This window comes from Prinia subflava, chromosome 12 (genome assembly GCF_021018805.1).
Source record: "Prinia subflava isolate CZ2003 ecotype Zambia chromosome 12, Cam_Psub_1.2, whole genome shotgun sequence".
Lineage (NCBI taxonomy): Eukaryota > Metazoa > Chordata > Aves > Passeriformes > Cisticolidae > Prinia > Prinia subflava.
The window spans coordinates 21,903,493-21,927,319 of NC_086258.1; the positions used below are offsets into that span (position 1 = coordinate 21,903,493).

At 49.2% G+C, this 23,827-nt stretch overlaps 1 protein-coding gene across 2 annotated transcripts in view; it reads left to right on the forward strand.

The window, feature by feature from the left end:
- Window positions 1-429: 429 nt before the first annotated feature.
- STX8 (syntaxin 8) overlaps window positions 430-23,827 on the forward strand; it is an 84,675-nt gene continuing 61,277 nt past the window's right edge. For both annotated transcript variants that reach the window (XM_063408850.1, XM_063408851.1), the window contains exons 1-6: window positions 430-562; window positions 970-1,069; window positions 4,507-4,601; window positions 6,185-6,295; window positions 12,248-12,372; window positions 13,721-13,813. In XM_063408850.1, the coding sequence (XP_063264920.1) occupies window positions 546-562; window positions 970-1,069; window positions 4,507-4,601; window positions 6,185-6,295; window positions 12,248-12,372; window positions 13,721-13,813 (541 nt within the window). In that variant the 5' untranslated portion in view covers window positions 430-545. The remainder of the gene's footprint in view (window positions 563-969; window positions 1,070-4,506; window positions 4,602-6,184; window positions 6,296-12,247; window positions 12,373-13,720; window positions 13,814-23,827) is intronic.

A 23,827-nucleotide genomic window follows, 5' to 3' on the forward strand; every position in this document is an offset into this window, starting at 1 on the left:
CGTATGCCGCGCACCTCCGCACCCTGAAGGTCCGCATCTCTGAAAACCTCTGTACACGCCTCTCCGTGCACTGAACCTCCGCCCCTTAAACCCTGAACATCTGCATCTCTGCACCTTGTACTGCAAACCTCTGTACGCGCCTCTCTGTGCACTGAACCTCTGCCCCGTAAACCCTGAACATCTGCATCTCTGTCCCTGCACCCCACACACCTGCCCCTCTGCCCCCACACACCTGCCCTGCCCCTCTGCGCCTGGACCGCATCAGAACCGCTGCGCCATCGGCCCCGCAGCGCTCCCCGCACCGCTGCACCCCTGGGGCCGGCTCCGCTGCCCCGGGCCCGTACCCCGGTACCGCTCTCCTTCCTCTCCCATTTCCCCTCTCCCTCTCCCATTCCCTTTTCCCTCTCCCCTCTTCCTCTCCCATTCCCTTCTCCCTCTCCCATTCCCTTCTCCCTCTCCCGTTTCCCCTCCGTCCTCTCCCGGCGCCTGCGCGCGGCGCGTCCGGGCGGATCCGGCGGAAGCGCGGGGAAGGTTCCGGGGCCGCGATGGCTCCGGACCCCTGGTGAGCGCCGGGCCGGGGCTGCGGGTCGGGACCGGGCCGGGACCGGCCCTGCCGGGGCTGCGGAGCGTCCGGAGCCTGCGGGGCCCGGCAGGGGCGGGAGCGGAGCCGGGCTATGAGGGGTGGGGGGGGGTTGTGCCTTCCCAAAGCCCGCCCCGGGTGTATGCTGGGGTTGTTGCTCCTGCCCTTCCCGGGGTCCTTCCCCAAAGCGCATCCCGGGCTGTGTGGGTGTGTGTTTTGGGGGTGTTGTGCTTTCCCCTCCCGGGCCTTTTCCCGAGGCTTATACCAGCCGATCCCGGCGTGTCCCAGCCCATCCCAGCCGATCCCGGCGGGTCCCAGACCATCCCAGCCCATCCCGGCGGGTCGCAGCCCGTCCCGGGCCCCGGGCTCAGCCGCTGCCGTGCCCGCAGGCTCCCGCAGCTCGCCGCCGCTCGCCAGCTGGCCCAGGACATCGCCGAGAGGATCCAGGAGCGGAACCGCTACCAGCGGAGCGGGGAGAGCTCGGCCAAGGTGCCCCGGCAGGGAGGGGCCCGGGGGGTTTGGGGCTGGGCTGTGCTGGGCACGGGCTGCGTTTAAATGTGCGGGGTTCCCGGGATGTGGGGCCAAGGAGGGCGGGATTCCCAGGAATGCGGGGCCGAGGGAGAGCGGCGTTCCCAAGAATGCGGGATTCCCAGGAATGCGGGATTCCCGGGATGCGGGGCCGAGGGAGGGCGGTGGCAGCTGCGGAAGGGGCGGGCCGGGGCCGGGGCTGGGGCTGTGTCACTGTCGCTGTCCCCGCGGCGGAAGGTTGTGTCCCACGGCCGTGTCTGTCCCTTGGGGTGTCTGTAAAGGGACAGTTCTGGAATGGACAGTGGCTTCCCAGTGTCACGAAGCTCATTGGGGTTTAGCAGCAGTGAATCTCTGCGCGCAGCAGCGCTGGTTTAAGGGAGGGGCTGTGACGGTGCTGGGCACACCCTGCTGCCTGCTCCGGGCTGTCCCTGCCGCGATGGAGCTGTCCCGGAGGCTCAGGGATGTAGGGATGGAGCTGTCCCGGAGGCTCAGGGATGTTGGGATGCTGGGATGGAGCTGTCTCGGAGGCTCAGGGATGTTGGGATGGAGCTTTCCCGGAGGCTCAGGGATGTTGGGATGCTGGGATGGAGCTTTTCCAGAGGCTCAGGGATGTTGGCATGCTGGGATGGAGCTGTCCCAGAGGCTCAGGGATGTTGGGATGCTCAGCAGCTGCTCTGTGCCCTCTCTCTGTGAACAGGGAACAGATGTTCCTCCCCCAGGGCTGGCTCCTGCCTTTTGCAGTGGCTGCAGATCAGAGGGGACAGGGATTTTGCAGCCTTGTTTTAGCTGCATTTGTAACAAAATACAAGCCCAGAGTTAAATAGGAATAAGAAGCAGCAGCTGGAGCTTACCCAGGAATGTTGTGTTCTCCACACTTCCTTTTTAAGAAATAAAATGAAGGTAAGGTTTTCAGGACGCTGCCTTCCCTGGGGTTCAAAGCCTCATCCTTTCCTTCAGGAGCAGCTTTGAGTCATTACCTGCTCCCTTGGCTGTGTTCAGATGAAAATTGCTGTAAGCTCTTGAGTCGGTCATTTATAATAATTGGCATAATTAAAGCTCCTGAGCTTTTTCTCCCTCCTCTCTACATCAGGGCTGTAATGGAACGCCTGATCACTGGATCTGCTGGGCCACTCACTTTGCTGAGTGGTGTTCAAATCAAATGTCATTTTGGAAATGTTTCCTTCTGAGGAAAAGTGTGTGGGCTGTGCACAATAATCAGTGCTGCCAAATGGCTGCCACAGTTCAGCAGGAGTGGGGAAGGGGTTCTAGAAACCCCAAATAAGTGGGATTTGAGAGCAGTATTTTCTCTGGCTTTGGAGTGTTTGGAGGTGCAGATTAAATTCCTGCTTTCAGGATGGTAAATTATCAGAATTGTGCAGATCCACCTCAACAGCAGAAGACCACTAAAAAGATTGCTGCTCAATCTGTATTTATAGAGGGCAAAGTCCTCTACTGCCATCAGTGCCACCTCTGAGGAGTCCAAACCCCAATGAAACGTGGGGTTGGTGTTGTTTGGAGCCTTTCTGGGGCTGGAACTCTCTGAGGTTGTGTTTTATGGAAACATTGCACGGGTGACTGACTTCTCCATAAAATCATTTGTCCCATGCTCTGTGTTTTCCAGCCTCCTTTAATCCATTAAGGTAAAGAGGAATATTTGGCAGTGTTTGATTCTAAACAAGTTTCCAACAACCAGAGAGGTGTTTTCATAACAGAAATGCCTGTTGAGAAACCCACGGCTGAGCAGTCGTGTGTCCTGTGCCTCCTGAGTGCTGTAATGCAGGAAAATGTCTTTGTACAACATTGGCCTTGTAGGGAGAATGTAAACAGCTTTTATTTTTATAGTATTTTGTCATTAGCTTGGCTGACAAACTTACTGCTTGTTGCAGAGCCAAAAATAGAGCATAACATCTAAAATGGAAAAATAAACTGTGAGGAAAGATTTTAATCCAGCACTTACCATCTGTGAACTCTGCTCTATTAAGCTCATCATAAAACTTCCCTTGGTTTCTTTTCTTCTTAGTTTTCTGTAAAGGAGGTGAAGTCTTTTGTTCTCTCACTGCAGTTCCTGGCCAGGTGGCTGCATTTGGTGACTTTTTTGGCCATGTCACCTTTGTGCTCTGTTGCTGTTCTGGGTCAGTCAAATGCAGCATTCTCCACCTGGAGCTGAGAACAAATGAAAAGACCTTTAATTACCTGATTGCAGAGCTGGAGGCCACTCAGAGGCTTCAGCATTCCCAAAATCGCTGATCCCGCATGCTGGGCTGGATCTGCTGCTGTGCTGCTGTTGGGCTGCCTTGGTCCAGAGGTGGATTTTGGCTGCCTCAGCCTGGCTGCTCTCTGTTGGCTGTGGTGGTGTTTGAGAGCAAACTGCACCGAGTCAGAGAGGTTTAATCTCCTGAGGCTGTGCTGCCACGCCGGTGCACAGCCAGGGTCTGGCAGCACTGACCCTGCAGAGAGCTGCTGCTGCCTCTGTGTCTCCAGGAAAGCAGGACTGACAGGGAGAGCAGATATTCCTCTCTGGTCCCAGTTCCCCACGGAGCAGCTGGGGTTGCTGCCCATTGCAAGCTACAGCTTGTAAACAAGAGGCACAGCAAGTCTTAATTAGGACGATTTGCATTGTTAATTGCAGTTAGAGTGGTTTTTGCTGCATAACGGGAATGAAAAGAAGTAACATCTGAGGAGGAAAAACTAAGAGGATAATGGAGTTTGGGTTGGGAAGGGGTGGGGAGAAAGCAGGAGGATTTCTGTAAGCCTGGGGTTTGCTTGCAGCAGGGAAGAATGACTGAATTACATTTTTATTGAGAACAGACACATCTGCATCTTGGGCAGGTCAGTGGTGAGAACGGATTGGGAGTCCTGGGTGCTGCTGAGAAGGGAAATGGAACAATCTGAATTTCTTTGGGGTCTTAAGTTTCAACTCTGGAGGAGTTCAGTGCAGGGAATGTGTGAACCTGTAGCAGCCTTCTTTCTGATCCTGGTAGCTGGGAAAGAAACCCAGAGGCAAAAGAAGCTGGTGCCTGTATTTTATTGAAGATCGAGGAAAGAGCTGGAAATTTATCTGGAAAATATTAAAATGTGCTGAAATGTTTTGCCCATATGAAGAAGTGTGTTTATAAAGACTTGAAAGACAGCTTTCCGTAGTCATGAGCATTAATGCCTTAGAATTGTGTTTGTGAAACTCTTCCACTGTTTTGTAAGCAGCCTGCAGTGACTTTTGGCTCTGAACAGGCTCTCTGGGGCTGCAGTGGAGCCCTTCACACCTGTGCAGTAAAAGTTAAATATATTGTCATGAAGCAGTGTGAAATGTCATGCAGACCTAACAGAGCAGGCCAGTGACATCTCCTGTTCCCCCAGGCCAGTGTGGCCACCAGGCCAGTGACCATCTCTTGTTCCCACAGGTCAATGTGGCCATCAGGTCCTCGCTGCAGAGCCTCAGGGAGAAGATTGAGCAGCTGAGGGAGCTGCTGCTGCGGGCGGTGTCGACGCGCCAGATGTATCTGCCAACAGCGCCCCTGCCCCTCTGGGCACAGTGCAAAACGTGCTGGCACTCTTCTGCCACACGCTCTGGGTTCTCCCCTCGTTCCCTCTGCAGGACGGTTTGTCACCAGAACTGTCTCTGTGCTGCTGGTTGTTGTTTTCACGGCAGCTGCAGCACAGGAAGGGCTGGGCGGCTCTGGGGTGCTGGGAGGGGGCCTGGCTCTGGTCACCTCTGTGTCACCATCCTGAGCAGGATGGGCTGAGAGGAGCTTGACAAGATATCTGAGGCACCTCAGACTGCCTGGTGCTGTCTGTGCTGGTGTATCAGCAGGGTCACTGTCCAGCACTAAACTCGCCAGGTGACATTTTCTCTTGGCATTTTCTTTTCCATTTTCTCTTGGCATTTTCTCTTGGCCAGGCCTTGCTAAAAGGAAGGAGGAAGCTTTGTTCAGGCTGTGGGCAGGGCTGGGGTATCCTGACTTTGGCTGACTTCAGAAACAGCAGGGCTGCAGCTTCAGATTGATCAAAATGCTGTGAAATACGCCTTGGGAAGAAATGACAGATCCTCTGCTAGGAGTGTCACTCCACAGCTAGACTGAGGTATGCTGGAAGAATCAGGTTAAGGAGTCACAGTTTATCCATCTCCCTGAAGGTATCCAGGTCCAGTCTGGTTTGAGGGAGGAATATTTAATTTCAGCCTGGCACAGCAGAAATCCCTCCCGAGCCCCGAGCCTGAGTGCTGTGCTGATGGCCAGGGCTGAACTCCCCTGCCCAGTGGCTGCTTGAGCAGGCAGATGCTGCTGCTGTGGCAGAAGACACACCCAGACCAGTTCAGCATTGCTGGACCCACTCAGCAGTAGGAGAGAGTTAGAAGTCCGTCAGGATGTCACTAAGGTTAATTTTAAAAAGCCCACACAGCTTCCCTGTGGAAGCCACAGCTCTTGAGACACTGTGTGAATTGTTCCTCTGCTCATGAATTGCAAGTGGAAGCAGACGCTGAAAGGAAAATTTTGGTTTTTCTCTGATCACTTGTCTGGGAGCTGCTCCCCTGGTCTGTGTGAGGAGCCTCCAGTGAAGTGAGATGAGAAATACCCCGCTGGTTTTAAAGGCTCTGTTCTGCTTGGCCCTGCCATGGTGGTGTCAGTGTAATTTGGAGCTCTTTTAAGAAATCTCATCCTTCTCTGAGCTTAACCTGTGCATCACTGCTACACTGTCAGTGTTAGACACCAACTAATAAACAAAAAATGACTTTGGTTGGATTTTGGAGAGGGAATTGCTATTCTTGATGCTAATTTGGTAGTAAATGGCCTTTCAGTTCTCTAATTAGTTTGAGATGATGGCATAAAGATAATTTTATGGCCACTGTATGAAACATTAATGTAAAGATCAGAAACACATTTAAAATAACAGCAGGTTTCATTCAGGAAAATGTGACCAATCCTCTTAGATCTTGAAGCCTTTTTTTTTGAGTTAAAATTGTCAATTTTGACGATCAGGAAGTCTGATTTATTTTAAGAATGTATAACAAGTATTATTTTACATAATGACATGAAAGCTTTTCGGTGTTTCTGAGTTTGGTCCTTAACCCAAAACCATCAGCACGCAGCTGGAGGGAGACAGGAGGCAGAATTTGGTGGACGAGCTCCTGACACGGCACAAACAGCTCGAGGCATCCTACAGGAATGAAGGCTTGGAGCCAGACATGAGCAGGTATGGCACTGTCCCCTGCAGTCCCCACAGGGTCTGTGCTTTGAGTGATATCACCCCTGAGGTGATAGCATTTACCCCTGCAGGTAACAAAGGGAGAGCCATTTTTGTAGAAGTGATGTGGTTTTGTCAGTGACAGCACGTTCCTGGCAGTTCTCTGTGAGTGCTGCCTGTGGGGCCCTGGTTTTGGTGATGCCCAGAGTTCAGCTGATGCTTTTCTGAATTCCTGAGTGTATTTATGTTTGCTGAGGGTCTCTTCAGTGAGGTGGTGAAGGGCTTGGCTTCAGTGCTTGTGTTCTCTGGTGTGTTTGTTACACCCAAACCTGCACTGCCTTTCTTGCCCGGAGTAGCTGTGGCTGCCCCTGGGTCCCTGGCAGTGCCCAAGGCCAGGTTGTACACTGGGGCTTGGAGCAGCCTGGGACAGTGGAAGGTGTCCCTGCCATAGCAGGGGTGGCACTGGGTAGGATGTAAGCTCCCTTCCAGCCCATTCTGTGACGTCTGATTGTGACTTGTTTGTCATCTTTGCATGTGTGCAGACATCAAGGCAGCACCTGCTGCAGGTGATAAACCTGCAGACCATGCTTGAACCCATACAATTGATCAAGGTTTGGATTCTCCAGAGCTCAGTGCAGCTCCTCTTGTTGTGTTGGCTCTTAAATCTCTCACTGAGTCACCCAAAACACATAAAACAGCGAGTAGGCAAAATGTGAGACTGTGATGTGGGAGAGCTCTTGTGTGTCCCCTGCCCTGAGCAGTCCCTGAGCTGGTGTGGCCTTGGTGGCCATCCCTGCTGTGCCAGGGCAGTGTTGGCAGGGTGCTGCTTCAGGGATTCAACCTTGGCTTGCCCCAGCCAGAAGGTGTCAAGGCAAACAGGAGGAAAATACCAAAATCCCTTGATAATTTCAAGTCCCATTAGGAATGAGCAGGGAATCCAGTATTTTCCAGCAGAAGATAACATCAGGGAGAGTATTTATTTGCTAGTGTTGCAAGGCTTGATGTTTTATAGTTCTCTTTTAACTCCTTTTATTAAAAATGGTTAAGACTATGCCAAATGTTCCATCTGGTAAATTCACATCCCTTCCATTGTCTCCCTTGTGGGTCTGGTTTTCAGGGGTACAGGCAGAGACAACCCAGGCCCTGAATTTTGTGCCAGGAAATCCAACTTTGCTCTCTTGTCTGAGCCTGGGCTGAGTGTGGGTCTGGAGGGAAGGGACTTGGAAAGAGCTTGGAAAGAGATTGGAGGGAACTTGGGAGGAGATTGGAAGGAGCTTGGAGGGATCTTGGAAGGAACTTGGAGGCATCTTAGAAGAAATTTGGAAGGACTTTGGAGGGGTCTTGGAAGGAGCTTGGAAGGAGTTTGAGAACCCTTGGCAGGAGCTGGTCTCAGGCACGGGCCCCCAGGGTCTGTAGGGCTCAGCTGCCGTTCCCAGCTCCGGGTCCCTCTGAAATCCCTGCAGAGTCCTGGCCCAGCTTTGGGATCCTGGAGGTGGCAGAGCCCACCCTGGAATGTGCCTGGAGCTGCCACTCAGCTTTTCCCTGCATTAGAAAAATCAGCACCTGGAGTTTGATGAAGCTGAGCAGCGACACTTGCCTGGCTTGTGCTGCTTTCCCATATCTAATCCAGGCCTGATGTGACACCCACGGTGCCCAGGTCCTGTTCTTGCCAGCAGCCCTTCCTTTCATTAACCTTCCTGCACCACTGATCACATATTTATTATCCCAGGGCCTGGGGCTGGGAGGTTTTCCCTGGAATTAAGCTGGTTTACGTTTGGTCACCACTCAGTGAGTTTTACATCCTTTGAAAGCTGCTCTGGGGCTGTTTCTGGGGTGCAAGGCTGAGTAATGATCTCAGGGTTGTTTCTGGGATGCAGGGCTGAGCTTTAATGATCTCAGGGCTGTTTCTGGGGTGCAGGGCTGAGCTTTAAAGATCTCAGGGTTGTTTCTGGGGTGCAGGGCTGAGCTGTAATGATCTCAGGGTTGATCCCAAGTGACAACTGCGGGCAGGACGCTCCATGGCTCAGGGACAGCATTCCTGCCCCTTCCAGCCTTAATTAAGGTGCCACTGGAATTTTCCAGGGAAAGGTTGTGCTGTTTGCCTGACTCCCCTTGAGCAGGGCCAGTTACATTTCCTTTAATTGGGTTTTAATAACAATTTCAGTATCTTCTGCCCCCTTTTCTCCTTGGGAGAGATCTGTGCAGGTTGTTAGAACAGGGGCTTTAATGGGGCAGAATTCCCAGGGGTTCACTGCATTCCAAAGGCAGGAGTGGGAAAAGCAACCAGGAACATTGACTTTCTGGATGTCACATGTCCAACTTTTAGAGTATTTAAACATCTATAGAGACAGAGGAATGGGAATGTTCCTGCTCCTGTCTGACCAGGTCTCAGGCTGGAGAAGTCCCCGTCAGTCACCAGAGAATCAATAAATTCACTGGCCTTCCCTGATGTCTCTTGGAATTCCTCAAAAACAGAGACAACTTCTGGTATCTGTGGGACACAAAGCACCTTCAGTAAGAGCTATCCCAGGTACATTTTTAAAGAGTCCATATTCTTTTTTCTCTTTAGTGTGGATCACCATTTTTCCTGGTTGAAGACCTTCCTGACAGATGGAAGGTATTTCAGCCTTGATCCAAACAGGAATTTTGCCTAATGCCAAACAGGCTTTAGTTGAGTGCCTGGCTTCAGGTGTCAAATGCTTTTGGGAACCTGGCTCTTGTTGATGGGGAGGAAATGCTCTTTAGGAAATAAAATGAACAAGAGTTGTTCAGGGGCCTCTGAAAGTGCTTCCTGGTGTCCTTCTCCCTCCCAGTTCGTGCTGGAGCCTCCTGGCTGCAGCATCCTGAGCTGGCTGGGGCTGGCCTCACTTCTGGGAGGTGGATGGGAAGGGTGGGAAGAGAGGGAATCGTCCATCCAGGAGAGCACCTGAGTCCCAGGATCAGATCTAGGGCTGGGGCTTTCCAGCCCTGATGTGGTCATGAACCAGCGTGGTCGGGATTGTCCCACACCCTCCCCAGGCAGCTCAGTCCTTGAAGCAGTGGGACTGGTGAACTCAGCCACAGGGAAGTGGTGTCAAAGCAACATGGAAACTCCTGGAATGTGGGAACAGCAGTTCGTGTGCTGGTGGGGCTGGAAGTCCTCTGCCAGCTGTAGGGAACGCTGGAGGCTTCCCATCAGGAGAGGTTCCTGTGGGGAAATCTCCACCTGGGATGGTACCTGGAGGGGATTTGGAAGTGCCTGTGCTCATCTCGCCTGTCATGGGCTTTTTGGAGAGATAGAGAGGGTTTCTATTTTGTATGTTAATTTTTTGTTGTTGTTGTTGTTGTTTTATTTATTAGCTTGGAGCTTCCTAAAAATACAGAGTGAGCAGTGTAAGTGAGAGAATGCCCCAGTCCTGCAGCACCCCTGTGGGGAGTGACCTGTGCAGCCAGGCTGGGGTGCCCTGGGTGCTTCAAAGAGCCCCTCTGCAGGTCAGGGAATGTTCAAGTGATCATCCACCCAATTGTCATATGACCCAGGCTTTGTTCAAGGCTCAGTCTTGCTGATCAGTCTTGTAAAGCCCTAAGCCTCGATGTGTGGCCTTGGCCTAAAGTAAGTACTGGTTGAGTAATCTAAGTTACTTGGGAGGTGTTCTAAGGATCATCAGTGAAACAATAAGACAAGCCCTCCCTTGTTAGGCAGTGGCAGAGCTCCCTGATTTTAAACCCCATCACCTTTTAAACTCAGCAGCATTGCTGAGCCTTGTAATTAGTTAAATCTGCTCCCATCATCAAAAGCCATCCCCACACTCCAGTGCTCTGCGAGGCTCCCAAGATTTGCGTGATTAACTTGGCGGAGGCAGTGGGTGGCTAATTGGATAAGCTTTAATCTTCACACCAGCCAGGCGAAGCAGGGCAGGATCAGAGGCAGGAGGAAGTTCTGCTGTGTTGTGTGGGAAGGCAGTTACCAAACATGTCACAAAGATTATTGTAACGAGCAGACCACTTGTCATGACCCAACCTACAAGAATAGGGCAGAGCACTGGTGGGAGGGAGAGAGACAGAGCTGCAAATTATTTCAAATTTGCTTGCCTTGGCTGTTTTTTAACAGGCAGAAATAGTCGTGCTCTTTTTAGCAAGCAGAGAGCTTTATGTTCCCTTTGCTTTAGTTAAACAACTTTGTCAGATGTTGTTACCCTGGGTTTTGTGTCCTTCTAATTGAACTGAATTGGGTGAGCTACAGTGATGTTTCCACATCATCACTGCAATGCTTCTGTGGTGTTCACAAACCTGCTGCCAGTTATGGGACCGGGGGATAAAAGAGCATATTTAATCCCCCGGAGCAGGGGGAAAGCTGGCTAATGTATAAAACTGCATTCCAGGTGTGTGTAAGTTTGTCTAATCAAGCCTGATTGCCAACCTGGATAAATAATGGAAATTTAATGGAGATGCAGGACAGGAATGCAGAACAATCCCAGCTGATCTCTGGTGCTGCCCTTGACACCCTTGGTCCGTGGCACTGCAGGGCTGGCTCTGCTTTGGGGTTCAGCATCACTGGGATGCTTAAGGGAGATGTTGAGGTTTATAAAAAGTGATTTTTAGCAACTTCTATTTTTAAAAAAAATTTGTTTTGTTCTATTTTTCTGTGTTTCTCCATTTTTCATTCTGACTTCACCTTGAGCTGGAGGGCAGTCCCCACGTTCCAGCGGCCAGGGAGAGGAGCTGAAGAGCTCTGTCCCGTGTGCGGGGGATTTTCCAGCAGTGCTGCTCCATCCCACGGCCAGGAGATGTCCCCAGCTGCCCGGGATTCCTCCAGGAGCTCGGGGCTGTGCTCGGACACCTTCAGTGCCCGCAGGGCCCGGAGCCCTCCTGGCCCCGCTGTCCCTGCGCCCTCCTGCCCTGGGGCTTTGGCCACACAGGGATGTCCTGCAGAGGTGGGCACTGGGCAGAGTCAGAGCATCTCCTGAGGGCAGCTCAATTAAAAACTCAATTCAAAACACCAAAACAACTGCAACATTCACATTTAGGTCAGAACTAAAATCATTGGGAATTTGAGAGATCCTAAAAACCTTCTCTATTCTTGGGTTGTTTGTGGGAGTGCTTTGGGAAAGAGCAGGGAAAAGGTAAAATGGGAATGAAATACAGAGTTTAAAGAAAGGAAAGCAGAAAGCAGAAGCTCCAGCTTGTGAACATATGTGGGGGAAGCAAGCTTACCATGCCTCCCCCCAAACCTGAGCTGCACTTGTGGGTTCAGGGGACTCTCAGTCTGTCGTGAGATCTGTTTTGTAGGAGAAACCAGTGAAGAGCTGAAAGGCAGAAACCAGAAATCTGGTATTGAGGAAATGTTTAAGTGGGGTTTCATTTTACTGCTTGGATTTATGTGCCCTGGACATGGAAAACTTGTTTTCTGTGGTCACCAGGGAAGTGTCTATAATGTGAACAATCTCAAGCCATAATTCTTTGAAAAGAAAACCCATTATTTAATTACTCTTTCATTTAAGAGTGTGTGTTCCTGGCTTCTCTTTCAGGCTGGAAATGTAGGAAGGGACCTGTGTCCATCTACAGTTCTTGAAATTCAGGAATGTTCCTGGTTAGGTTTGGTCAGGGTTGCAGGGAATTAAGAGTCTCATCTGATTTGCATCTCAATAACAAGTGGATCCTGTTAGTGTTTGAGGCTGTAGCAATATTTTTATAAGTTTGTGCTTTGATCACTTAGCAAATATAGGAATAATGTATTTTCCCAGGAATGTTGTGTGTTCTACATGCAAACAGCATTTTATGTGGATATGTTGCACAATCTGTTTATCCCTGTAAAATGAATTCTCTCCTTCCTTACCTCTCCCAGCCTGTGAGATGGATTTGTTATCGGGGATTGCTTTTGGCTGACTCCTCCTGGGATTGCACAGAGCCCCATGGGGTGTTGAGCCCCATGGGCTGTTGGCTGCCAGGGGGTTGGAAATCACTCACTGGGACGTTTTTCAGATCCAGCCTCATGGCAGGAGGGGCCAAACGAGGCATCACCAACCCTTGGCTCTTGGAAGAATCGGAGGAGACCAGAGGACTTGGCTTTGATGAGCTTAGGCAGCAGCAGAGAAGGATCATTGAAGGTACAGGAGCCTTTCTGGTTGTTTTGAGCATCTCTGGGGCTCTGAGAGGAGCCTTTATCTGAACTTCAGTACACCAACCTGTGCTGAAGTTTTATAATTTACAGATGTCAAACACTGCAGCTCCAGCAGCTGCTCTCTGTTTGCAGGAGCAGCAGGGTGCTTGCAATGTTCTTAATTGGATGCAACTTCTTACATTAAAAGTTGAAAGTCCTGATTTTGCCCATATTCATGGTTTTGGTGTGCAGTGCGATGCCATAACTGCTCTGGGTGTAGGGGTGTTAATTAATGGATGTATTAAATGTCTTGTTGAATTGGAACAAGGTAAGAACTAACTCCTCCAGCTAGAGTCTTTAGATTTTGGCCCTCTGCACCCATAAGGAACCTCTGACTTTAGAAGTGTTGGGAAATGTCAGCCTGGGGAGGTCAGGTGGTTAATGAGGTCATTTCCAGGCAATTAAAGTATTGGAAGTGATGGAAGGAAATCAGTCTCCAGATAAGAACTGCTTTACTCTGCCTGGGAACAACTTGTTTGCACCTCAGGAGAACCTGGATGGTCCAGGAGGAACCTCAGCTGGGGTTTAATGACATTATGGGTAATTAAACTGAGGCTGAATGAGGTGTTGGAGGGCTGTTGAAGTGAAGGGTGTCCTGGCCACCCTGTTTGGGCATCACTGCTGTGCCCTGGGCACTGCCCCTCTGCGGCTCCTCTTGGGCCCCTCGTGGCAGCTCAGGGCAGGGAGAGCTGCACATTTTGGCTGAAGAGCTCCCTGGTGCCTGCAGAGCACAGGGCACATGGGCATTTTCACTGGGCATTTTCATCCTCTTCCCCCCGGATTCTGCAGAGCCCTGGGAGCACATCACACCTTCACTGCCCTCATCCCCTCTCCCTCAGCTGCTCCCCCGCCCTCTGTGTCCTCTTGCAGCTTTAAAAATCTCTTTGAATTCTTTAGTGTTTGCATCACCTGTTTTCTTTTATTCATAAAGAAAGCAACTTAAAAGTTGCTTGGAAAATTTAAAAAGGCTAATCAGGAGCTCGCTGTGTGTGTGCCAGAAAATTGCCTGCATTTATGATTGAGTAACAGCTGAATGTTAAATTCTTGGATTTTTTTTTGGATCCTCAGCAAAACGTCCCAGCCAGAGCAGAGAAATTATTTACCCATCATTCACATTATTTCAAGAGTACTGTTGCCATAAGGATTAATTTTCATGTTGTGTTCATGTGTTTTTCTTAATACATTTTAGCCCTTTAAGCACAGAGAAGATTTTTTTTTCTTCACTTCTACCTATTTTATATAGCCTGGCATTTCAGCAACCTCTTAAAGTAATTTAATGTATTTTCCTGGTGCAGAACAAGATGCTGGACTCGATGCTCTTTCTTCAATCATATCCCGGCAAAAACAAATGGGGCAGGAAATTGGGAATGAGCTGGATGAGCAGAACGGTAAGGACAGGATTTTGTCTCACTTTTATGTCACACTGGGGTTTGGTTTTTTCTCTCTTCACACAACTGCTCCTTCTGCCCACAGAGCAAGCAGCTGACATGACAGGTTTATGGTCAAGCAACCACTGCAGATTCTGCCCATTCATCACCTGATTTTATTGTGCCTCACTCCATTCCCTGGGGGCTGTGCCCAGTGTGTAACACTTGGGGTGTTTCCCCAAGCCTGACTTTGGAACAAAGAGATTGGTGATTGCTGGCCCAAAGCACAGAATTAATTTTGTACTCTATCTTCTGCGTGTGTCCATTTCATGACAGTTTTTATGTGTTGCAGGGCTTCACTTGAGCATTCTCATTCTGTGTTTTTCCTGATTGACTGAATGGAAAGTCTTGAGCCAGCAATTAAAGGAGAAGCATTGCATTGTTTGCTCCAAAGGATTTGGTTTGGGAGGGTTTGTGGCAGTGAATGTAGATCAAATTAAGTGCAATATTGAACCAGGAGAGCACCTATCTCCTTCCAGGGGAGCCGGTGGAATTGCTCTCCGGGTAAATCCACTTTGTGCACATGACATGAGGTGGCCCTGGGAGAGCAGATCCTCCAGTGCTCCTGACTTTTCATTCCTTCAGTCAGGAGTAGTCCTGATAGTGAGAGCTATGGGGCCCTGCTGGCTTCTCCCTCCCACAAAGGCTGCACCCCTGGCCTTCATCCTGGGCTTGTGCTTCACCTCTGAGCAGGGCAGTGTCCTTCTTGCTAAGAAGCGATAGTTGAAATCCAGTCGTGAAACCTGCTTCTTCCTGGGATGGGATTTCCCCTTTGTATCTGTGAGTTTGCTCAGAGTGAGGGGTGCCCAAATTCCCATCACTGCCATGAGGTGCTGCATGGGAGCTCTGTTCTGAAGCAGAGTGAAGCAGGAGGATGGATTTCCCCTGCTTGCCACAGCTAAATCCAGGAGGGATAGGAAATGCCTAGAGCATGTCTTTGTTTATTAATCTTAAGGTTTTAAGGAAGAGTTTGTGCAGCTGGGGGAGACTGCTTAGTGCTCTTGTCATATTTTGATCCTCTGCCTCATGTGAGGAAAGACATTTTCAATTAGGGGTCTCATCTCATAGGTTTATTAATCGTTGCTTAAAAAGTCATATTAATTGCCTTTTTTTTTTTTTTTCTCTAAATAGGAAACAGGTGGGAAGCATGAGCCTGTTTATAGACCCTCTGTGAAACTTTGGTTCCTCCTCAGTAAAATACACGATCTGTGTCCCATTTCTGTGTTGGGGGTTGGGGATGGTTCCCCAGATTCCTGTGGTTTTGAGATCCTGTAGGTTCTGTGTTTTGTACCATTGCATTTTTGCCAGGCTTCTTCTAGCTATAAGGCCTCGAAATGTCTGTGAAATGGAACATACTTAACCCTCCTTTTTACAAATAATGCACATAGTCCTGGTGTTGTTTGTCTTACAGGCAGTTACCTTGAGCAAAATCCCTGTGTTTTCATGGGAGCTCTGCCTTGAACTACAGGCAGCTCCTTCTCAGAGAGGGGAACTTTCCTGAGAGCCTGGAGCAGGGGGTGCTGAGGACTGTGTGTGCTGATGCTGAGGAGGCTGCTCAGAGCCCAAGCTCTGCTCTTGTCCCCCAGCCACGAGGAGCAGACCTGCCAGCCCTGTAGGAAGTGTCATCAGGAGAGGCTGAAGCTGTCCAAAAGAGCTGGGAAACAGCCTGATGTACAGATGTGGGGGCAGATCACTCAGCACTTGTCTTCATCCCTCCCAGGCCAGAGGAACTCCCATGTTTCCGCTGACTTGATGCAATCCCTTTTCCTGGGCTTTTTTGGTGGATATGGGGGGGGTAAGGTCAGACATTTTGTTGCCACTGGCACCCTGGAAAAGCTGAAGTCCTTAGCAATATTTTCCAGGGGCTGTTTTCCCCGTGCACATCTTACTTCATGCCCTGTGCTTAACCATGAGCAGACTTTGCTCAGGCGCTGTGCCAAGCTCATGTCACTGCTGCACGCTCAGGTTGATGAGGATAACTGCCCTGTAATTTCCCCTTCCCTGGAATCCCTTTCCTTCCTGGTGCTGAGTGATAATGGCATCGTCTGTATTGTGTGGAGGCAGGGGAAGTTCATCTTCATTAAGTGCTGCTTCAACATTTCTTTTTCCTCCCGTCAGATTTTCCATCAAACCTCCCCTTTCTGTGGGAAGCTTGACTTCCGCTTCCCTGACCTGGTGGGGATGTTCCCACCTTCTGCAGCTCAGGAGGTGCCTGCAGCTTGTCCTGGTGTTAAAATAAAACCTGGCTTAATTCAGAAGTAGCTGATAATGTGCATTAATGAATTAGGCTTTAGGGAGTTGGGTACTGATTTTCCAGACTTACTCCTCAGGTCTGCTTTTTCCATTGCAAGGCAGCTCCAGCTCTCTGGAGGTATTTGCACTTCCCAGCTCTCCGAGGTGGCCAGAGGCATTTTCCCCGGAGTGCCAGCTGGTGTAGCTGTGCCTTTGCAGATGCACCAGGACCGAGGGGTTGATTAATTATGCAAAGTTTACTCCTCATGAGCCGCTACATGCGAATTCCTTTGTGTTTGTTAAATGACTGCAAAACGATGAAACTTTGCCTTTGGGAGGGAGGTGCCTCGGTGCTGTCTGCTCCTGCACTGCTGGCCTGGGAGGAGGAGGAGGAGCAGGGCTGGAGCTTTGTCCCACTGGGCTTTGGTGGGAGCTGTGCCCCTGCACAGGTGGGGACACCAGGTGACACCAGCCTGGCTTAGCTCCACGTCTTTGCACCCATCTCTCCAGGAATCCTCTGGAGCTAGCAAGGACTGCTCAGGTGGGATCCCTGCAGCCTGCCTGGCACAGAATATCCTGGAAAAGCCCCTGGGGTACAGCTGAGGTGGAGGTGGCTGAGTCCCATCCTTGGCTTCCACTGTGGCATCCAAGTTTTAATGGCAGTCCCACCTGGTTCTCCACTCAGGTTTTCACTGCAGCCCTGTCCTGGAGATTTTATGGCTCTGCTTAAAGCTGATGGGCCTTTGCAAACCTCCTGAGCAGGGAATTTTGCACTGATGAGCAAAATAGAAGCACGGTACCGGGAGATGTTGTTTTTTTCCAGCCTCAGGAGTCTGCTAGCAATGGGGATTAGCAAAAGAATTTTCCCATCATTAGCTCCAAATTTGGCCCCAGAAAACTTTCTGTAATCCTTTCATCTGTTCCACAAAAAAAAAAAAAAAAAAAAAAAAAAAAAAAAAAAAAAAAAAAAGAAGAGAGAGAGAAGGAAAATAGTGTAAATGGCCTCTGGCCCTGGTGGTGAGGCAATCTAATCTAGTGCAATAATTGTGGAAGAATGCTTTCAGAAATTGTGAATGCTGTTTGTTTTACCCTTATAGAGATGTTGTTTTCTCATTGTGACATGCTTGCATGAGAATGGAGTACTCTGGGATGGATGGTAAATACTGGGAGCTTGCAAAACTTGCCCTGTTTGGCATTTTTCCCCTGTCAATGTCCGTTTGCTTTGCTCTGTTGAGGATGGGTTCTTTTGCTTCCAGCTCCTCTAAAGTTTATAACAGAGCATAAACGAGTTCATAAATAAATAAGCTGCAAAATCAGACACTTTATGTTCTTTTCCTGGTTATGAGAATCCTGTACCCAGTCAGGATGTACTTAACCAGAATGGATCATTTGAAGTAAACCATCTCCCATAATAATCCTTTAATTATATGGTTATGTAACATTTTGAATTTCTTGTCAAAATCAAGTTTCTGAAACCAACCAGAAATTGTGGCATTATGTTTTTGTTTACAATAGCTTTGCAAATCAAGGTTGCAGTGTCACCTCTGGTCACAGTGGGTGGCACAAAATCCTCCAGGGAGGACTCAGCTCAGCCTGGTGTGAGATTTTTGTTACCCTGACACTGCCATCAAAATGCTTGAGACTGGAGCCCTGTTCTGGCTGCTGCTCTTTACACACCTAGAGAATGGTCCTGGTGTCATCAGTAAATGGAGTGAAAATATTCCTGGTGATGCCCAGACTTATTGGAAACAGCACCAGGAATGTGATTCCCCTCTCCCAGGGCAGTGCTCAGCCCCAAGCTCTTGGTGCAGCCAGCCCAGTGAAGATACGGGCAGTGAAGGGCTTCTCCTAAAGATTATTTTCATGGCTATTGCAAAGTCCAAAAGTTGTGTCATGTATCTGTTTATTAAGAGCATTTTTGCTGTAATACAAACTAATTAGCACTGTGTATGGGCTGTGCTTGAGTTATGAGCCTGAGCCCAGCGGGGCTGGGGGTGCATTGCATCATTGTTAGGATTAGTTTGTAAATCAGAAATGATTAAAGATTGAATTTTTAGAAATGTTCATCATCTTGTCTAAACAATATCTGTTTTCATCCTATGGAGCCCAGGCCTGCCTGCTGTGAGCCCCTTGGAGATGGCTCCAGCCCTGCTTGGTGGGCTCTGGAGGTGTTCAGCATTCCCTGGGAAAGGCTGAGCACCAGCAGGTTCAGCTTGGCTGGAAACCTCCATGGAGGACCATATGTTTTTAATACTCAGATTTAAAATAACCATCCCTAGCCCAAGTGACCTCAGACCATGCAGATAGATTTTAATTTTGCTTCCTGAGCTTATTGTATGGAAGAGAAACAACTTCAGTGTTACTGCGGCACTGCTCTGTCTTTATTGCACATTGTTTAAGTGGGTTTAACCCTTCCTAGGGGAAAAATTAACTTTGCTTTTTGTCTTGGATGGTTTAAATAGTGCAATGCTTAGGCTGGATCTGAACTGAGAAGCTGGGAAATGGCAAACATGAGGTTACACAGCACTTCTTGGGTGTAGTTTTAGTCCTAAACCACTTGCATGCTGTTTTCTGCAGGTCTTGCCTCATTTTGTGCATGGGATTCAATCTCTTTTGGGGTTGAACTGTGCACATGTGGTGACAAAAACCGTTTGTAAGGTCCCTGCCAGGTGTGGGAAAACGCTTAGAAAGCGAGGCCAGGCTTGTGAGAGGCTTTGTGGCAGCAGCAGATAAAGCCTCAGAGCATAAAACTGTCTGTGCTGCTGCCCAGGAGCCGGGAGGGAGGGGATTAACCCACCCCAGCTGAGCCTTTGCAGGAGTGGTTCCCTCTGTGAGCCTGACTTGGCACCCCAGGCTGCCCCAGGCTCTGGCTTGCCACGGTCTGGAGCTGGCACTTGGCAGGGGCTGTGCAGCTCTTGGTGCAGGAAATCACGGAATGCTTGGGCTGGGAAGAGACCTCTGAGGATCATCTGGGCCATCCCCCAGGAAGGGTTAGGGATGGAGAAGCATTTCCTTGTGAAAGACCTTTAACATCACCGAGCCCTGCTGGAAACCTGACACTGCCAAGTCCACCACCAGAGCATGTCCCTGAAATGCATCAGAGTGTATTAAATATTGCTTGGAAAGGTAGATCAGGTTCGGTTTACATGTGGTTTAAAAAAGAGAGATTCAAACTCTCTTTTAGTGAACATCCAAAATAAACTTTAACTATTAGTTTTCCTATTTTCCACCTGAGGTGGAATAATAGTGTTTCATTTCCCAGGGAAGCTGTCAAAATCAAAATACACTCAGACTTGCTGTCAGGAGGGCATTGTGAGAAGGTCTGGGAGGGAGCTTTAACTCTTCAGAGCAGAGTTGGAGCTGTGTCCAGTCCATGAGGAATGCAGCCTTGTGCTGGGTGATGAGGATAAAACAAATTATTCGGTATCTGTCAGGGAAGTAACCCTGCCTGTGCTGCCTGCTGGGTGATGGAAACCAAGGTTACACTACATTTGCATTGCTTTGAGAAAGGCATCTACACAAAAAAGTATTTACAGTGTTTCCTAACCTTTTAAGTACAAGATTTTGCTGCTTCAGTATTTCCAGTGTTTATTTATCTGTGAAATTTTCTGGTATTCTTAAAACGAATGTGGAAAAAGCAGGGAAGTAATGCAGAATGGATCTGTCTCCAAGCCAGATGGGAACCTGAACAGGGAGCTCTGGAGCTCAGGCTCAGGGTAATTTCAGCAGTGTTGGATGATTGGAGCAGTGTGAGGGAGGTGTGAGGTGTCCTGCCCATGGCTTCAGAGAGGCTGCTGACAGCACGGGCAGGAACAAGGAGCAATCATCCCTGTGCAGCCTCTCAGGCTCTGCTGGGATGGGTTTCCATCCCTGTGCAGCCTCTCAGGCTCTGCTGGTGTGGGTTTCCATCCTTGTTCTGTCTCTCAGGCTCTGCTGGGATGGGTTTCCATCCCTGTGCAGCCTGTCAGGCTGTGCTGGGATGGATTTCCATCCTTGTTCTGTCTCTCAGGCTGTGCTGGTGTAGGTTTCCATCTCTGTGCAGCCTCTCAGGCTCTGCTGGGATGGGTTTCCAGCAGTCAGACTGGAGCAGCAGAACAAACTCTTTGTAAGCACTGGGGAGATGACAGCTCTGTCCTTGTAAGAGTCAAATGAATTTGGATTTTTTCTGTGCAAGAGCCTTGTGAAAAGAATTAGGTGTAGTTTAAACTTCAGGACAGCTTTGGTGCTGTTGCATGAGATGTCCTTGTAAGTCTGTGGCAGCATGGGCACAAGTGATTTCCCTTCCCTGGCAGTGCCAGGGTTTGGGTCAATGTTCTGGGGAACACTGCTCATGGGATTAACCATGGCTGGGAGGGCCAGGGCACACACAGAGCAGGTGGGATCCCAGGAAAGGGCACCTGCTGGGGCAGCTGGGGGAGGCACAGAAGGTGAGATGGGAACACAAGGCTCCTGAAGAATGGAGCAAAGCTGCCTCGAGGGGAGGGAAGCTTTTGGTGACAGGATTGAGTCGAGGTCAGAAGGAGCAAAAAAATCCTGCCCTGCCTGTGTCAGGAGGATGGGAAGCCCTTGTTGTGGGACACCTTTAGGAGCATGTATCATTCCAGACAGCTTCAGCTGAGTTAGAGCAGGAGCTGGGCTGGACACGTTCTCATTTTCTGATGGGACCTTCCCTGGCTCACTCTTTCCTCTCTCTTCTGTAACTTGGCTTCCTTCAGACTTCTCATTCTGCTGCTTTTATTGATTTGATCTTTAATCTCCCCTTCTGAATGTGTCTAATCCTCACTTTAGAAACCACCCATCCATATTCCAGCATTCTTGCTCAACCAGTTCCCCTCCTGGGTCCTTTTCCATCCTCCTCTCTCCTGTGTGTGTGTCACTGAAAACGTTGGGGTACTGCAGCTCCTGAGGCCCCTGCAGACTCTTAACATAGAAGAGACAGCATTGTTCTGAAATGGCTGGGATATTTTGGCCGAAATTTTATTTTATTTTTGAAAATTCACCTGGAAGCAGGCTCCAAGCTGGGAATCTCCAGCCTGAGTCGTTAGAGCTTTCCATCATTTTAAGCCACTGAAAATAGGGTTTCTCATGGCAAGCAGCAAAGGGCCTCAGCCGTGGGTGGTGCTCCTGAGCCTGTGTGCCTTATCATATTAATCATCATAATAACAAGGCTATTAATGATGCCTTGTTTGCTCCAATGTGTTCAACAAATGATTAATAAAGTAATTAAGAGGGACTTCAGGTTCAAAGAGAGGGGGAGATGTTGGAGTATGAATCCCCCTGGGCCAAATCCATACAGGCCCAGGAGTGCCCAGAAGTGTGAGGATTGAATTAGACCCATCAGAGGAACTAAAATACATAAATCCACACAGACACGAGGCAGAAATGCAAGTTTAGTTTTAAGTAAACAGAGGATTTTAAGTAGCTGTATGAGCTAGTAAGAGAAGCCCTAAAGCCTAGTTTAAAGTTCAAGTAACATTGCCTTTTGTGAAGTTAGTTAAATTCTAGTCATAACAAATAATGTAGCCTTGCTGAAAATTCCTAGATGGAACAGATAGAATTACATACTATATGTATGTAGAATTCGTGTAAGAATTTGTGTTTGCCTTTGCACATCAGTATTAACTTAGAATTAGACAGAATGTGTGTGGATTTTGCTGCTCCCTGGGGCAGGGAGATGCTGCTGCTGCTCTCTCGAGGGACTGAGTTCGTACCTGGTGGGGGATGAAGGCGCTGCTGCTGCCCAGGGCTGCTCACACACACAATGAGCCTGCCTGGCCCCTTGGCACGGGCAGCCTTTTTCCTTCAATGCTTCGAGCTGTAAAATAACTGTTCAACATTTGTCTTCTCAATTATGTGGATTTTTCCACAGTTAGCCAATCCCTACCTCGCCCACCCCGCGCTGGGGAGGGGGAGGCTGTCTCCCTTCATCTGTCTGCACGGGGACCAGAACTGCTGGGAAAATGAGTCTCCAACTGTTTCAAGCCTTTCAGGATTTTTTGATAAGAATTATGATCTTAAACATCATCTTTGTTAAGCCTTGTCTTTGGTTTCCTAATGGACAGCTCTGGTAGAAGCCTCAGCTTTTAGCACATGAAGGTTTCCCATCTGCTTCTTCAGGCATTTGATTTAAACTGTTTTAAAAGAAAACAAAACCTAACTGTAATTGTAGATATTTCAAAACACTGATGATTTTTTTCCATGTTAATTTAGCTTTTCCTCTGTTCAAGAAAATCTCAGATTGAGACTGTGGAGAGGGAATTTATTTTCCCAGCCTGCTTTCCTGCTTTCTTAGGATGTCTGTCATGCATCGTAAAGGAGCAGGAAGGGACAAACCCAGTCTGTTCTCCTTTACAGCCCCTTTTTGGTAAATCCCTACCTGTCTGGGAGCAGCTGGAATTCTATATCCTGACCTTACAGTAACTGCTTGTGACAAAGAAAGGCAGGGGATAAATTGCCCTGTGCAGAACAGCCTTAGGTAGAGAATCTTGGAAAATGTTATGTGAGTTTCTGTATCATTTTATTGATTTTTCCCTTTAGATACACTAAGGTGTTCTACCTGACCCATTCTCCTCTCGTTTTTGGCTGAATCAGGGAGGGTTTTAAGGTTTGAGAGTGGATCCCAAATGCTTTCTCTCTGCCCTGAGCTGGTGTTCACTGAGCAGGACACGGCTGCTTCAGCGTTTTCTCATGGTGACATTTCCCTGTCTGTGGACAGTGGTTTATTCTCGAGTCCTTAAGCACCACTTAGGCTAAAAATAATGTTTTATTTTTAAATATTTGCTATTTGTGGCAGAGAAATACAGCTTGATGCTTTCTACTTCAGTGTGTACATTAAAGACTCTGACTTTAGTGCTTCCTCTGTGCCTTCCCCTTCTGAGAGGGTTTTTTGAGGGTTGATGGGCGCAAGGAGGAGGTGGCTGCTCTGTCCCACATCCCTGGAGGAGCTGCTTGCCCAGGCACTGTTGGAGAGGTGATATGCAGCCTTTAAAGGGAGTCATGCTTGCTGGGAACCAGATGCTCCAGTGTCATGGTGATTTCGGTCAGGGCTGCTGGGCACTTCATGGGCTTTTAATAGATTTCCCAGAAAACCTGTATGGCTGGAAGCTGCACGGTTCCAGCGCAGGAGAGGAGAAGAAAACCACGTTTCTGGGCACGTTGTGCTCATGAGGTATTGCTGGAATCTGAGGAGTGCTTTGAACTGGGCTTACTCCGCCCGAGCCGGCTGCTCAGGGCTCTCCAGCACATTCTCCTGCTTTTCCCATTACCTCCAAGTGCGTGGCCAGCTCATCCCTCCTCCCATCTCAGTTCCCATCTCTGCTGTTCTCCTGAGCAGGATATATTGCTTCTCTGCCTCTGTCTCACCATGCCCAAATCCCCGGGGTGGGACTGTTCACATTGGGCCGGTGGCCAGCACAGCTCACAATTCCAATTTGTTGGGCTTGGGCTGAGGCAACAGAAGCAACTCCTAGGTGCAGCACTGGGGGTGGGTTTGCCATGTAATTTTAGAGTGTGAAGTTTAAAGCTGAAGTGCCAGGTGGTGCCCACAGTGTTTGTGGGAGCCGAGTTTTCAGGGAGAGGGTTTGGTCTGTGCTGTGTCAGACATTTCTGTTTAATGCCAGGGTCATGGCAGCTTGATGGAGGCAGAGGCAAAGCTGGGAGCAGTTGCTTCCTCAAAGCTGTGTTTCAGTCAGAAACAAAATTATTGTGACATAAACATGGCATTCTTTTAAAAGGACAAAGTTG